General features: G+C 66.5%; 1 protein-coding gene across 1 annotated transcript; it reads left to right on the top strand.

Annotated features, from left to right (window-relative positions):
• Window positions 1-313: 313 nt before the first annotated feature.
• Window positions 314-14,647, top strand: LOC101969747 (colony stimulating factor 2 receptor subunit beta). The gene is made up of 13 exons (XM_078052800.1): window positions 314-421; window positions 1,214-1,337; window positions 2,861-3,051; window positions 4,455-4,612; window positions 4,686-4,854; window positions 5,337-5,472; window positions 5,623-5,780; window positions 7,613-7,746; window positions 8,611-8,773; window positions 9,230-9,320; window positions 9,504-9,561; window positions 10,110-10,213; window positions 12,770-14,647. Exons 1-13 carry the CDS (start codon window positions 349-351, stop codon window positions 13,674-13,676), a joined length of 2,466 nt encoding a protein of 821 aa, XP_077908926.1. The 5' UTR covers window positions 314-348; the 3' UTR covers window positions 13,677-14,647.
• Window positions 14,648-14,696: the final 49 nt, after the last annotated feature.

Below are 14,696 nucleotides of genomic sequence, written 5' to 3' on the forward strand. Positions count from 1 at the left end.
GCAGAGGGCGAAGCACAGCGTCCAGACCAACGCCAGGGGACAGATGAGGAGACCAAGGCCAGGTAGGAGAGGCCGCTCAAGGACGGGAGCTCAGGCCGCCCTCCCTCCAGCGCAGCCTTTGCCCTGTTCCTGGCCATGTCGGGGGAGGAGGCCCGTCCGATCCTGTTCCACACACCTTCCTTAGGCCCTGGGTGAGGAACCGCTAGCAGAGGACAGAGAACAAAGAGCTGGCCCCCTGGTCTGGCCAGCCTCTGCCTGTGAAGGACACAGGAGTCTAGGCCTTGTGACCCCCAGCCTGTCCATGGCTCACCTGTGTCACCCGCCTGCACTTCCAGAGCTGACCAGGAGATGGCGCTGACCTGGGGGCTGCTCCTCCTGGCCCTGCAGGCTCCCTGGGGCCAGGGGGTGACAGGGGCAGAAGGTGAGTCTGACGGCTCCCCCCCTCTCCCCTCCCCCTCACTGCTGGGCCCTGAGGGGGCCTCCCCACTGGACCCCAGAAGCTCCCAGAGCCAGGCTCCGGCCGTCCTCCCTGGGCTTCCCTCATTTCTTCTGCCCGTCCTCTTCCTCCTCCCTGGGCACCGCCCCTGTCCCCATGTCCCCATCCCCCCTTTCCTGGCCTCCTGGAGAACCTGGCTGAGGCATGGTCCCTTCTCTGCCCACGTTTCTCAGCGGGGCCCCGAGGCCCTGCCTCCAGGTTGGCCCAGCCCCTCTGCCCTCCCTCCTCACAGACCCTCCATCCTCTGGTGGCCTCAGGTCCCCCCTCGGGTCCTGGTTCTCTCCCACTTCAGCCCCCGGGGAACTTGACTTCTCTGGTGACCCCAGGAGCCATGTCCCCTCCAGGCCCAGCCTGGCAGGCTGAGGGCAGGGAGCAGGGCCCGGGGCCGGGCAGTGCCTGTGGGGTCTGGGGCCTGGGCCCCGCCTCTCCTCCCTGGTGCACATGGGGTTGGGGACAGGACCTGTGCTTGAGGCAGGTCCCTGTCCTGGGGGACCTGGAGCAGCACCAGGCAGGGCCCTGAGGTGCCGAGAACCAGCTCCTCTGTGCTTCTGTCAGGAGGGGACTGTCCCCACCTCAGAGCCCCCAGCCCACACAGGCCCAGGACCTCTGCAGGAAGGCAGGAGACCCTCCCCAGGGCTGCACGTCCCCGAGGAGCTGGGGCGGTGACAAGGGACACTGAGGGGACGACAGGAGTGACCCTCCTGCTCTGGCCACCAGAAACCATCCCGCTGAAGACGCTGCGCTGCTACAACAACTACACCAGCCGCATCGTCTGCAGGTGGGCGGACACGCAGGACGCCCTGCGGCTGCTCAACCTGACCCTCCATCGCAGGGTGAATGGGTGAGTGGCCCTGGGAGCCGGGGCACAGGTGGGACCTGCCCTGTCCCTGTGCCTGGCCCCCGTGCTGTGGAGTGGAGAGGGGCGTGTCGGTCAGCATCGGGTTGGACCATGCACAGGACAAGGGAGGAGGGTGGCCAGGACCCCTGGGCCCAGCGCTGGTGTCCATGTCGGGGTCCTGGGGACAGACAGCCTTCCAGGCTAATGGGGCGGTGGAGGTGATGGTGACCACTGACTTAGCTCCTCCTCCCTGGAGGTGGACGGGGCAAGGACACCAGGCCCAGGTCACAGAGGAGGAGACGGAGCCCAGGTCACAGAGGAGGAGACGGAGCCCAGGGAGGGGCGGCCCCGGCCGGCCACAGGGTGGTCAGGACAGGCGGCAGCACAGACGCAGTGTCCCCAGCCCCACCACCGCCCCCTGAGGGGTCCCCGCCCCCGTCTCATGGCTGCTGTGCAAAGGCCACTGGGGGTGGTCACTCTGGCCTGTTGGGGATCTGAATCACCACAAATGACACAGTCAAGGGCGAGTCCCAAGGAGCAGGATGGCCTCTGGAGGCTGCCCCTGGGCCATCTCTCCACACCCCACGCCCCCCCTCCAGGGTTCCCTGCTGCTGTCCCGAGTCCTCCATGCGCCTTCCCCTGTCCCCCAGGGCCACCCTCCCTCCCCCTCCCTGAGACAGCAGAAGCCTGGAAGGGGAGCCCACCCCCGCTCCCCCCACCTGCCACCTCCCTGGACCTGGCCTGGTCAGTGTCCCCGGCCCTGCAGGGAGTCATGTCCCAGCCACTCTGAGCCCTGACCTGGATCTTCAGGTCTCACTGCTCAAGGACGTGGCTGTCACCACTGTCCCCACCCCCTGTGCCATCGGTGGTGCCCTCCCCCAGGCCCATCCCCATGACCTTGTAAGTGTGGCCCTATGCCGGGCTCCAGACGCCAACAGTGACCGCAGCCCTGGAGCTCCTGGCCCTGCGTCCCCGTCCCCGCAGCCCCAGCCCCAGCCCCTCCCTCTGTCCAGGACGCATTTTCCCAGGAATCTCCCCTGAAATGCTGATGAGGCTTTGCCCCTGCTTCCCCTCCCCCCTTGTCAAGGTCACCATGACCTCCGTCCCTCACCTGGACCTGAGCCCGTCTTACACTTGACCCATGAGCGTCCCGTAGGCACTGACTGCCCCCATCCTAACGCCCCTTCACCGGCTCCTCCCGCCTGGTTGGGCCACCTTCTTGCTCCTTGTCCCTTGTCCCCTGGCTCTGCAGGGCAACAAGGCCCTGGACCCTGTCCTGGGCTCAGCCCGGAGGCCTGTTGGGGATCTGAATCAGCCACAAATCTGCACACCACAGTCTTCTGGGAAGGGTCCTGCTGCTTCCATCATCAGTGCCTCTGTCCCCAGGTGGTCGGGGGGCAGGGATCTGCCACATGCAGTGACAGCCCCTGACCCTGGATGACCCTGGCATGTGGCAGCCGTTCAGTGACTGTCTGATGAATGGAGGACTCTAGTGCACGTTAGCTGACCCTGTCCTCTCCTAACAGGGACCGTGCACAGCCAGTGTCCTGTGAGCTCAGTGAGGACACGTCCGTGGGGGACTGCCCAGCTCCGCCGTGTGTGCACAGGAAGTGCCTCATTCCCTACCAGGAATTCTCCATCATTAACCGCGACTACTACTTCTTCCAACAAGACCGGCCGCTGGGCAGCCAGCTCTCCGTGCCACTGGCCCAGCACGGTGAGGGGCTGGCCCCGTCCACACAGGGGCACCAGGGTGGCCGGGCTACAGGAGGTGGCCAGGGAGGGAGTCTCCACGGGCTGGACACTGTCCTGGGGGGACAGGAGATGATCCTCACAGGGGAGGCATCAGGGCAGGTGCCCTGTGAGGACGCTGCCCAGGCTCCCCTGCCTGCTGGCCCTGCCACCTGCAGGCCCTGGCTCCCGCCCGGGGGCTTCCCTCCAGGCAGAGCCCCTCCTGGGCTTCACAGGAAGCTCCTCCTGACAGGACCCTCGTCCTGGTCACCGCCCCATCTCTACAGCAGCCCTGGCTGGGAGGAGGCCCCTGAGGCCCAGGCAGCGCCAGAGTCACCACTGACAGGGACGGTCCACTTCCCCTGGGCTTCCTCCACCGCAGACCCGGGTGGTCCCCTGAGCCCTTCCGGGGTCCCGGGGCCACACTGTGGTCTGTGGGCTCAGGCCGCCCTCTGGCTTGGGGGCAGGCGGCTGCTCTGCACAGTGAGGCCGTGTCTGCTGGGCACTTGAGGGGCACGCGGGCGGCTCTTCAGACCCGTGGCTCCAGGGAGTCGGTGCCAAGACGAGGCAAAGTGAGGGCTGGTGTCCGCAGAGGCCGGTTCGCCTCGCGAGCCTGGGACCTGGGCTCCACCCCAGCCCTGCAGGAAAGGGGCAGGGGCTCTGGAAACAGGTGGCGACGATGTCCAGCCCCTAGGGACCTCGCTCCAGCCTGAAGCTCTCTGCTCCGATCGGGGAGGCTGGCAGGGGCTGGGAGGGCACAGGGGTGCACCTGGCCCCTCAGAGGCTCCCCCGGGGCAGACCTTGGACACTTCACGTCCTCTGTCGCTGAGGAGGGACCAGGAGGGGGGACATGGCTGAGGTGGGGTGACCAGGGGACTAACTGGTCCCCAGGCTGCTCCCTGGCTGCTCTGTGGAGCCCTGGGCGGGTCCCCACTCCCCGTCAGCCCCAGGGCGGGGAGCGCAGCTCTCCATCATGGGTGCCCGTCCTGGCTGGGGCTGGCACAGGCTGGTTCTGTGCTGTGCCCTGCCATTCTGGGTTGGTGACTGCTCCGAGGCCCCAGCTCAGACCAGGTCCCCGTCCACATGGGACACCTCGCTTCCCTTCATGAGGTTTGGTATTTGAAAGTCACCTCCCAGCATGAGCCTCCCAGTCGAGGGACCAGCAGCCGGGCTCTCAGGAGCCTCTGGTCACCCAGGAGGCCCCGACAGACCACTGGGCCCTGGAGATGGCCCGGGACCCACATGGCTCACTGCACCCCACGTTCCTGCAGAGGAAGGCCACAGGGCCAGGGCTCTGCCCACGGTCACCGTGCTGCTGGGCCGCTCTGGGCTGGGACCCGTCCCTGGTGCCCCCGTGGCCCTCACGTGCCCTCTGCTCCCTCCCTGCAGTCCAGCCGCCCCCGCCCAAGGACCCCCAGATCAGCAAGACCGGGGGCCATTTCCTGCTGACCTGGAGTGTGGCCCTCGTGGGTCCCCAGACACCCTGGCTGTCGCAGGGGGACCTGGAGTTCGAGGTGGTCTACAGGCGGCTTAGCGACTCCTGGGAGGTAGGTTGGGGTCAGCTCTGCCCGTGTGGGGGGCGCCAGGCTGGCCCTTCCTGCAGCGCCCTCTCTCCCTCAGGAGGCCAGCAGCCTCTACTCCAGGTCCTCCCCGGCCGTCCTGGGCGCAGAGCTCCTCGTGCCCGGCAGCACCTACGTGGCCCGAGTGCGGACGCGGCTGGCCCCCAGCTCGCGCTTCTCGGGACGGCCCAGCCGCTGGAGCCCCGAGGTCCTCTGGGACTCGCAGCCAGGTACTGGGGTCCCCGCGGGAGGTGTCCTTCTAGGACGGGTCTCCCGGGCAGTCGGGGACCAGGAGTCCACTCGTGGCCTTACGGGCACCTGCGGCTGCGTGTCCTGGGCCTCCGGGGCCAACCCATGTGCTCGGGCAGCTGCCTGCCGTCATGGCCCCTGGGGCTCCGTGTCCTGCACTCTCTGTGACAACCACGACGTCATGGTCACAGCAGCCTTGCTGGTCCGTGTGTGAATGAGCACCACGTGCAGGGCTGGCCCCGTCTCTGTGTCCAGTCCCCACACAAGGAGGCTTGGAGCCCGTCCCTGCCTCAGGATGGGTGGATGTCCCACGGTCTCTGGATGTGGGCACCTGGCAGCTGCAGGCCAAGGCTCAAGCCCACGCTTGCTGCCTCAAAGCCTGGGGTCCCTTGTGCTCTGTCACCTGGTGTCCCCAGAGCTCTGGAGGGAGGAAGAGCAGTGACCGAGGGGTGTGTCCCTCCAGGGGACGAGGCCCAGCCCCGGAACCTACAGTGTGTCTTCGACGGGGCCCACACCCTGGGCTGCTCCTGGGAGGTCAGGTCCCCCGTGACCAGCTCCGTCTCCTTCGGCCTCTTCTACGCGTCCAGCCCCGAGGCACAGTGAGTGTCCGTCCCCTCTCCGTCCTTCCCTGCTCTGGCCTTGCCCTGGCCAGGCCTCCTCCTGTCCCTGGGGCATGGTGGACGCTGGGACTCAGGCCAGGTCTCAGCTGTCCCGTGGTCCCCCTGTGTCCCTCCCTGTCCCTCCCTCAGGGAGGAGAAATGTGCCCCGGTGCTGAAGGAGGCGCTCAGCGGCCTGTCCACCCGGCTCCGGTGCCAGATCCCGGTGCCCGACCCCGGGGCCCGCGGCCTGTACGTCGTGTCTGTCCGTCCGCGGAGCGAGGGGAGGTTCATCAAGAGCTCGGACAACAGTGAGTCGGCCCCGGCTCGTGGGGTGCCTGCCGGCTGGTCCTCCCTGTGAATGCAGTCACCCCACTGTGACCCTGGGCACGTGCACGGTACCCCTGCCCCGGCCTGCGGTTCTCCCTTGAGAGGGAGTGGGGTCCAGTGAGCAAAGTGATCAAACGTACCTGAAATCTTCATTTGAAATTCTTTGGAAATGCACTTGCTGCCCTTGGCCACGGGACCCTCCTCTGGATCCCAGGCCGCTGGTCTGAATGGCCCAGCTTCGTCCCCTGCCCTCTCAACATTTCCCGCAGTGTCCAGTGACCGTTTCACAGCCTGCATGGCCCCCAAAGAACGTCCATCATCCCTCCTAGCTTGCTGTCCGCCTCTCGTCCCCCTCTCCAGTCGTCTCTAAGCTTTTTATTTGTCAGCCAGAAACCCTGGGTTCTCCTGGTCCTCTCCTGCTCCTAAATGTCACCTCCTCTCCACCTGCAAATCCTGCCACCTCTGTCTTCCAAGTACGCCCAGAATTGGTGCCTGTCACTGATCCTCGGTCGCCTCTGGGTAGGGCTCTGCTTGGTCCATCCGCAGGTCGCCCCTGGTCCTGGCCCCCACCCGCCGTGCCCGTCCCCCTTCCTGCCTGTCCTACTGTGGCAACTTTCCCTCCAGCCACCCCTGTGACCCACCGCGTCTGTGCCCGTCCTCTGCCCAAGCTTCCTAGCACTCCTGCCACCCGGAGAGACGTCCCCAACAGCCTCTCGACCATCTCTTGCCCGCCCCAAGCCTGACTGTCCCCTGGCCCTGGTGGCGTCTTCCGCGTCCTCCTGAGCACTGGGTTCCCCTCAATTCCTCTGGGCCTTTGTTCCAATGTCACCGTCTCTGCAGCCTCTGGGTCGTGTTTGCCATCTGCCCTGCCCACGCCTCCTGGCTCCGTCCTTAGCCACCTTGGCCTCCAGGGCTCTGACCGCCTCCTGCCATGTAGCCCACTTCTCTGTCCCGTTGGGCTCAGGGGCGTGGACACTCTGTCCTATTGACTGGGCTGCCTCCGAGCCTGGCGCAGGGCCAGAGCTCAGGACCACACGGCATCCTCGCCCACAGTGTCTGTCCGCTGTCTGTCCCTCTGTCTGTCCCTCTGTCTCCCCCACAAGCTCCTCTGTCCCGAGTCCCCACCCTGTACCTCCGGTCCCCGTGGACTTTCTGGGGATGGGGAGGGGGGAGGGCTTAGGAGCCCCCCCACCGTGGCCTTGGACGCGAAGCAGAAATAACACCATAACCACGTGGGTGGACGCGCTCATCACCGTGATTGTTCTTGGCCCTCTGTGCTTTGAAGACCTGAAAAGAGAGGAGCACCTCGTCCCCGCCCTGCAGGAGGCTGTCCCTGGGAATCCCTGCCCTCCCAAGATGAGCCTGTTGTGCCTGTCCCTGTAGGGCAGACCCTGTCCACTGCCCTTGGCCATGAAGATAAGGCAGGCCGAGCTGGGGGGAGGGGCGGGGCTGCAGCCTGTCCCCCTCCAGGCTTCCCAAAGTGCAGGTGCCTGTGGCTAGTGCTACTAGAAGGTCCCAGTCCACCCAGGCTACCTAGGTCTCAGGCTCGGAATGGCCACGCTTAGCTTCCTCAGTGACCACGGGATCCAGCAGGGCGGCCCCTGGCTGTGAAGACGGCAGGGAGCTTGCTCATCTCGCCAGGAGGGCTGCTCCGGCCACAGGAGACATTGACTCCTGAATTAGGGCAAAGACCCCCAAGAGGGGGGACCTGGGGGACCAGGCTGGTCCTGAGAGCATGGTGGCCACCAGGGGTCACAGGGAAGGTTCCACTGGACATGGGTGTCATGGCCACCTCTAAAATTCTCCCCCTCAGTCCAGATGGCGCGCCCGACTCTCAGTGTGACCAGAGATGGAAGCAGCTTCAGCCTGTGCTGGGGAGCGGAGCACAGTGACAAGATACAGCCAGTCTTCGAGGTCCAGTACCGCAGGGACGCAGAGGACTGGGGGGTGAGCCTGCGCCCGGGGAGGGCTTCATGGGGCCACAGCAGAGGGAGAGAGAGCACCCCAAGGAGCCCAGCAGGCACCGGGGCCCAGCAGGGGACCAGGCGGAGGTCACCACTGGGCTGTGGGGGCCGTGCCCCTGTGTGGTCAGCAGGTGAAGGAGCTGAGGCTCAGAGGTGAGGGGCGAGGCCCCTGAGAACCCGCTGGGATGCAGCGGGGCTGAGACCCCCAGGGTGGGCCGAGACGCTGGGATGGGGGTCCCTGGGAAGTTGCCGAGTCCTGGGCACGTGCTTCAGGGGAGTCCTGCTGGGACCCTGATGTGGAGCAGAGCTGGTCCCAAGGGGCAGGGGGTCCCAGGCCAGGGCACCCGATCCCCACACTCCAGGCAGATGTGGGTCCTGTGTGTAGACCCCCGCTCCTCTGAGCCCTGAGCAGAGCCACCCCAGAGCTTCAAGCAGGGAGTAGGGAAACCGAGGCCAGGAGGGTGGGGCAGGGTAGAGCCAGGAGAAGGTTCTAGACTCCTGACGCCCACCTCAGGGCTAGACTGGCCACTGTGCTGTGCTCCTGGAGCAGCCATGATGACCACCTGCGGGCTGGGCGTCTCCAGGGGTGGGCCAGGAGGTCCCCAGGGCCTGGGCCTGGTGCTCCCCCGGGGCTGAGAGCAGGGTCCCGGCCCTGGTGGACCAATGTGCTACAGTGGACGCTGGAGCAGGGTCCGGGGGGCAGGAGGCCGTGCAGGGCTGCACGTGGCTCCATGGGACGGAGGGGAGGAAGGGGGCTAGTGGAAGGGGGCCGGGGCGGGGCGGGAGGGGTGTGCTGCTGTGGCCCCAACCTGGGCAGCACCTCCACCTCAGCCACCTGCCCCCACAGGACAGCAAGAGAGAGACCCTGCAGAGCGCCCACAGCATGGCCCTGCCTGCTCTGGAGCCCTCCGCCCGGTACTGGGCCAGGGTGAGGGTCAGGCCCACCCCCGACATCTACAACGGCATCTGGAGCGAGTGGAGTGAGGCTCGCTCCTGGACCACAGAGTGGGGTACGGCCAGGGCCCACCTGCCCCTCCTGGGTCAGCCCATTGGGGGAGGGGGAGGGAGAAGCCCCCGGGGCCTTGGGGCGGGAGGAGGCCCAGGGAGAGAAGGGCTCTGGACGGCCTGACAGGAAGCTCAGAGTCTCCGGGGCCTTTGCTGCCCCCGGCCAGCTGCCCGCTCCCCTCTGGACCTCTCAGATCTCCTGGTACCTGGACGTCCAAGTCCAGGGAGTACCCCCCCCAGCAGCCCTGGTGTGGGCAAGACCCCAGACCCTGGGCACCCTGACCCCTGAGCAGGGCGGGGGCTCACACCCAGCCTCCTCTTCCTGGGGGTCTGGCCTCCCCCACCCACCCACACAGGGAGCCTCCGTGGCCCCTTCTGACCAGCAGGGCCTTGGGGTCACCGGTCCCTCCCGAGCCTGCAGCCTTCCCTCCCCACCCTGAGCGTCCCCCCTCTGCCGGCAGTGCTGCCCACGTGGGTGCTGCCGATCGTCCTCGTCGTGGTCACCCTGCTCCTGCTCCTGGCACTGCGCTTCTGTGGCGTCTACGGGTACAGGTGAGGGCCCTCCATGTGGGGTGGGTGACCAGGACCCAGGGCCACCGAGGGCACAGCCTGGCTCCCTGCGGTTCCCGCTCTGCCATCCCCCCCGCCCCAGCCTCAGTGTCCCCTCTGTTCCCGGGCCCGGGGGCCACTGGCCTGAGGTGTCTGGCAACGGTCCCCTCCCTGTGGCTGCTGCAGGCTGAACAGGAAGTGGCAGGAGAAGGTCCCCAACCCTGGCAAGTGCCACCTGTTCCAGGTAGGTCTGGCTGGGAGGGGCTTCCTCTGCTGCTGTGCCCCTGTCCCTGTCCTGCCACCTCCCTCCCCTTCCCGGGGGGGGCCATGGAGGGTGTGGGTGGGCCGGGCCTAGCACCTGGAGGGCCTGGCCAGCAGGGAGCTGCCCCTGGACACCTGCGGGGACAGCAGCCCTGCCCTGGAGACAGGCCCCATGGGAGGGTGCTGGGGGGCATGAAGCTGGGCTTCTCAGAGGACCACCTCCTGGGGACACGGTGCCTGGGGCCAGGAGCCCTGTGGTCAGGTCACAGGGCAGCTCTGCTGTGGGGGCCTCGTGCAGAGTGCGGGAGGACAGGGAGAGTGTGGGGACGCCCAGGTGAGCGGAGCCTGGGAACAGGCCCCCCGTCCCCGGGAGCTGGGCACCTGGGGACTCACAGCCCCCTGGGCCGCCCTCTCCTGGTGCCAGGGGGTCCCCCCCAGGTCTGGGCTCACCGAGGCCCTCCCCCTCACTGTCCTGCAGCCCGCCCGCCTTCCCCGCCCCCACCCACAGGCACCCTGTCCTTTCCCTTCCAGAACGGGGGTGCAGGCCTCGGGCCCCCACCCAGCCTGTGGGCTGCCCCCAGCAGGAGCCCGCCTGCCCAGTGGCCCTGGGACAGCCTCTTCCCTGAGCAGGAGAGGTGAGTGTGTGGCTCTGCGGTGGCTCTGGGCCCTGGGGCTCTGGGGACCCGGTTGGGACAGTGCATAGTGTGTGTCAGGAGTCTTAGGCGGTGTCCCAGGCTCACTGTGAAGGGACCCACAGAGGTGAGTTGCACTGAAGCATGAGGCACTCAGGTGGACATCAGGCAGAACTTCCTGTCTGCCAGGTTAGAGGCCGGAGCGAGGCAGGGCCCTGGAGCCGATGACCTCTCTTGCCCTCCTGTCCAGGGAGGTGCCACACCACAGACTCTCTCAACCCCTGGCAGAGGCCTCTGTAGTATGCAGGATCCTTTGGGGACCCTCCATATGCTGTTTCTCGGGTTCCCTGCCTGGGATGTGACTTGTGAGTCCCCAGTCTGGGGCCTGATGCCCTTGGTGGTGGTGTGGAGGACTCGCCCTGTGACCCGTGATGGTAACGAGGGCTTGTCATCAGCCAGGCTTACTTCCGGTCCCCAGGGCACTGGTGTGGTGTGGTGACCGCTGGGCCAGTGTGTGACTTCCTGGTGATCGGGAGTGGGACCTGGGTTCAGGGAGGCCAAGTACCTCCTTGCCTACTGGGATGCGGGGCCACAGTGGGGCCGCCCAGGTCACACGCGCAGGTCCTTCCTGGCTGTGAGGGTCTTTCCTCCCGAGGTCCTCCCGCTGGGCCTGGAGCCGGGACCTCTGCCCGGGCCTCTCCCTCCCGGCTGGGCAGGTCCTGACTGACCGTTTCTTCCACCTCAAGTCGGGCAACGACACCAACCTCGTTGTCTTGTGAGGACCCACAGAGGGAGGGAGGGTGGCGACAGTGCCTCTGAGCAGGGCTGTGACCGGGCTGCCAACCCGGGCCTCAGAGGGTCCTGGACCTCACTAGGGGGTGGCCAGTCCTTCCCGCCCTGGGCAGGCAGGCGGGGCCATGGTCACACCCGCCCTGAGCTCCACTGGGGTCCTCCACTCAGGAGCGGTGGCAGGCAAGGACACCGCACACAACTCCTTCTCCCTGGAAGCTGAGGTTTGTCACTCGAGTCACCCAATCTGTGACAGTATCCACTCATGACGGTATCAATTCATCTTCAGGGTGGCTATGAGGGTGTCCGGCTTGTAGGGCCACTGGGACAGTCTGTGACATTCTGCAGACAGCAGCAGCCGTCCTTTTCCCAGAAGCCCCTGGGCCTGAGCCAGGCGTGTGCTCGTGGGCTGTCACTGTCCACTGAGGACACGGTGCCCACTCTTCTGAGTGGAATCGAGGCCTAGTCTTCCCACAGTCGGTCTAGCCCAGTGCCGACTGAACGGCTTACTGTTCACCTGCTTTCAACATCTCCTCCTCTGTCCCGAGGCTCCAGGCCCCTGGGTGGGTGGGTGCTGGGTGCAGGTTCAGGTGAGTGTCCCCCAGACCCCCAACACCTCCCTGCGTGGACCCTGGCAGGCGGGCACCTTCAAGCTTCTCTCCATGGTCAAGGCTAAGGTCAGGGGCAAGCTGCGGCCCTCCTCAGACCTGCGGGGCTGGTGGGGGGTTTTCCAGGGCGGGGCTGTCCCAGGGCCAGTGGGGAGGTCAGCAGCGGGGGTCAGTAGCAGGGTCAGCAGGGGCACGGCGTGTGCAGTCTTCACTCCTTTCCAAGGATTTTGTTTCCTAGTTGGTTGCAAGGCCAACAGGTTCCCTGGGGAAAGCTCAGGGCAAGGCAAAGGGCGGCTGTGGACCCCTTTCCTGGCCTCTGAGGGCCCATCCCTCTGCTCTGGCCCCTTGGCTACAGGCCAGTAGACCCTCAGGAGGCCCCAGCCTCGGGTGGCCAGGTCTGCAGCCTCCCGACTCCACACACCTGCCGGAGCCTGGGTTCTGGTGTCTGAACTGCAGGGGTGGCCGGCTGGCGGACTGCGTCCCTTCCTTTGGTCCCAAGTGGAGGGGACCTTGGGGTCTCCTCTCCACCTTACAGACCCGGAGGGAGGTCAAATGAGGCCACTGGTCCTTCCCTGTGAAAGACTGTCCTCACAGAGGGACGCCTCCCTTCAGGAGGTGACAATAGGGGAGAGAAAACGAGGCCACGCTCAGAGAGCTGCTGCCTGCCAGGCCTGGGGCGGTAGCTGTGCAGGAGGGGTGGTCGGTCCCTCTAGGGACTCAAGGGTCAGGGTGTGGATGTAAATGGCCGCCTCCTGCACCGGGTCGGGGGTGCATGGGCACAGGTCACTCAGGCGCAAGTGCACAGAGCGCGGGGGAAGGCCCGGAGTGGGCGAGGGGGGAGCCAGTGAGCAAGCAGAGACCCTGCTCCGTGTGGCCAGAGCCCAGGGTTGGACTAGGAAAATGGCCAAGGCCCGACTTTGTGACCTTGGCCCAGCTGAAGGGCGGGAGGTCAGCTGGGTGCTGAGGGGCCATGATGTGGCACCCAGAAGGGTTGGGAGGGGAGTGGGAAGGGAGCAGGTGAGGTGCAGAGGGCCTCCCTCTGGGGAAGGGGCGGGGGGCCTCTGGTCTTCTCCCAGGCCCTCCTGCCTAGTCGAAGCCCCTGCGATCCCCCAGCCCCACCATGTCCTTCAGAGGCCCATTAGTGTCCTATTGTTCTCCACAGGTTGCCTTCCCCAGATATTGGGAACAGCAAGGTGTCACCCCTCACCATAGAGGACCCTCAAGTGCCCTGCCATCCACCATCTGGGCCCGATACAACCCCAGCTGCCTCGGGGCTGCGCATGGAGACACCCCCCGGCACCCAGCCGGGCCCCGCAGCCCCCCCAGGCAGGGCTGAGAACCGGCTGCCCAGCTTCGACTTCAATGGCCCCTACCTGGGGCCACCCCTCAGCCGCTCCCTGCCCGACATCCAGGGCCAGCCGGCGCCTCCCCAGAGCCAGGAGCCAGCGCTCACGGGCTCCCTGGAGTACCTGTGCCTGCCCCCTGGGGGACAGGTGCAGCTGGTGCCCCTGGCCCAGGTGATGGGGCAGGGCCAGGCTGTGGACGGGCAGGGCCAGCCCAGCCCTGCGGCCCAGCAGACCCCCTCCCCGGAGTCCAGGGGCGGCCCTGCCCCTCCTGCCCCTGGGCTGGGGGTGGGTGAACAGGACCCAAAGCACAGCCCAGCGGCGCTGCCCATGAGCTCTGGAGACCCCGAGGACCCTGGTGTGGCCTCTGCCTATGTCACCACGGCAGACCTGGCTCTTGCCCTGCCCCTGGGGACCCCATCTGTCTCTCTGGCTCCGCCTCTGAGCCCCCCCTTAGTCCAGAACCCCAATGTCTGTCCTAGGCCACCAGATGGGCACCTTGGGGCCCCAGACCCCAGGAAGCCAGGGTTCGAGGACTATGTGGAGCTCCCTCCAGCCATGGGCCAGTGCCCCCAGCCCCCCACGGGCAGTGCTGCCTCTCCTGTGTCCAGCACCCCCATCCTGAGCCCAGGGGAGCCCCGGGAGGAAGTAGCCCTGGCGTCCCCACCTGCCGAGGGGCTCCTGGTCCTGCAGCAGGAGGGTGACCACTCCAACATTGGCTCCTGATGGCTCCTCCCCAGGCCAGCTGCCCACTCCTGGAGGTAGGGGCACTCACACTCACGTCCTGACCAGATGTCTCTGCCTGGGTCTGTGTTAAGGGCCAGGGATAATGTCCCTCTTCTGAGCAATGAAGCCAGCACTGGCCTGCAGAGTGACCACGGGCCTGGGAGTGTGGCGGCCACCTCTGCCGCAGCTGGGCCTCAGCACCTGCTTTCCGTCCTTGTTCCATGCCCGGCTCCTTTCCGAGATGATCCGTGTCCCCAGGAGGCCGCCGTGACGAGGGGGTGGTGGTCCCCGTAGCTGTGCCTGGGGCAGCCTCTGAGCTGGTTAGGACAGAGCTTTCGGGTCCCGGGCCTGAGGCGAGGCCCGGAGGTGGCACTGCCAACGTGCCCCCAGGGTATGCTGGTGCCACCTAGAACCCCTGACTCCCATCTGGAAAGGAGGTGACCGTGGGGACAGTGTGGGCATCGGTGGTCACCGGGGCTGGGGGCTGAGGGCTGAGCTGTGGAACAGGAGGACCCTCAGGCAGCGACCCTGCTCTGGGTGCTGGCTGGGCAGGTGTCCCTTTGTCAAACTGTGTAGAGTGCGTGACACCAAGAGTGCACCTGAGTGGAAGTGAGGGGCTTTGGTGGCGTGATGTATCAAGGGAGTTCCACCCGTTGGAGCCAATGTCACACCACCCTGGGACTCACGGAGCCTCGTGCCCTGCCCCCAGTCTCATCCTTTGGAATCCTAAACCCAGGGCCATGGTCTGGGGAGACAAGGTGTTGGGGGTGACTAGGTCAGAGGACCCTGCCCTCGTGGTTGGGGTTAGGGCCCCTAAGAAAGAAGAGACCCCAGAGAGACCCCGTGCACAGTGAGGGCACAGCAGGAAGGCACCCGGGGGGTGCGGCCCTCAGCGGGCACCAAGTCAGTGGCATGTGCTCTTGGCCTTCAGCCTCCAGGACTGGGAGGAATAAACGTCTGTTGTGTATAAATCAGCCCGTGTGGGTCGTTGGTTTGTTTGTTTGTTTATTTTGGCAGCCG

This window comes from Ictidomys tridecemlineatus, chromosome 6 (assembly GCF_052094955.1).
Source record: "Ictidomys tridecemlineatus isolate mIctTri1 chromosome 6, mIctTri1.hap1, whole genome shotgun sequence".
NCBI classification, from domain to species: Eukaryota; Metazoa; Chordata; class Mammalia; order Rodentia; family Sciuridae; genus Ictidomys; species Ictidomys tridecemlineatus.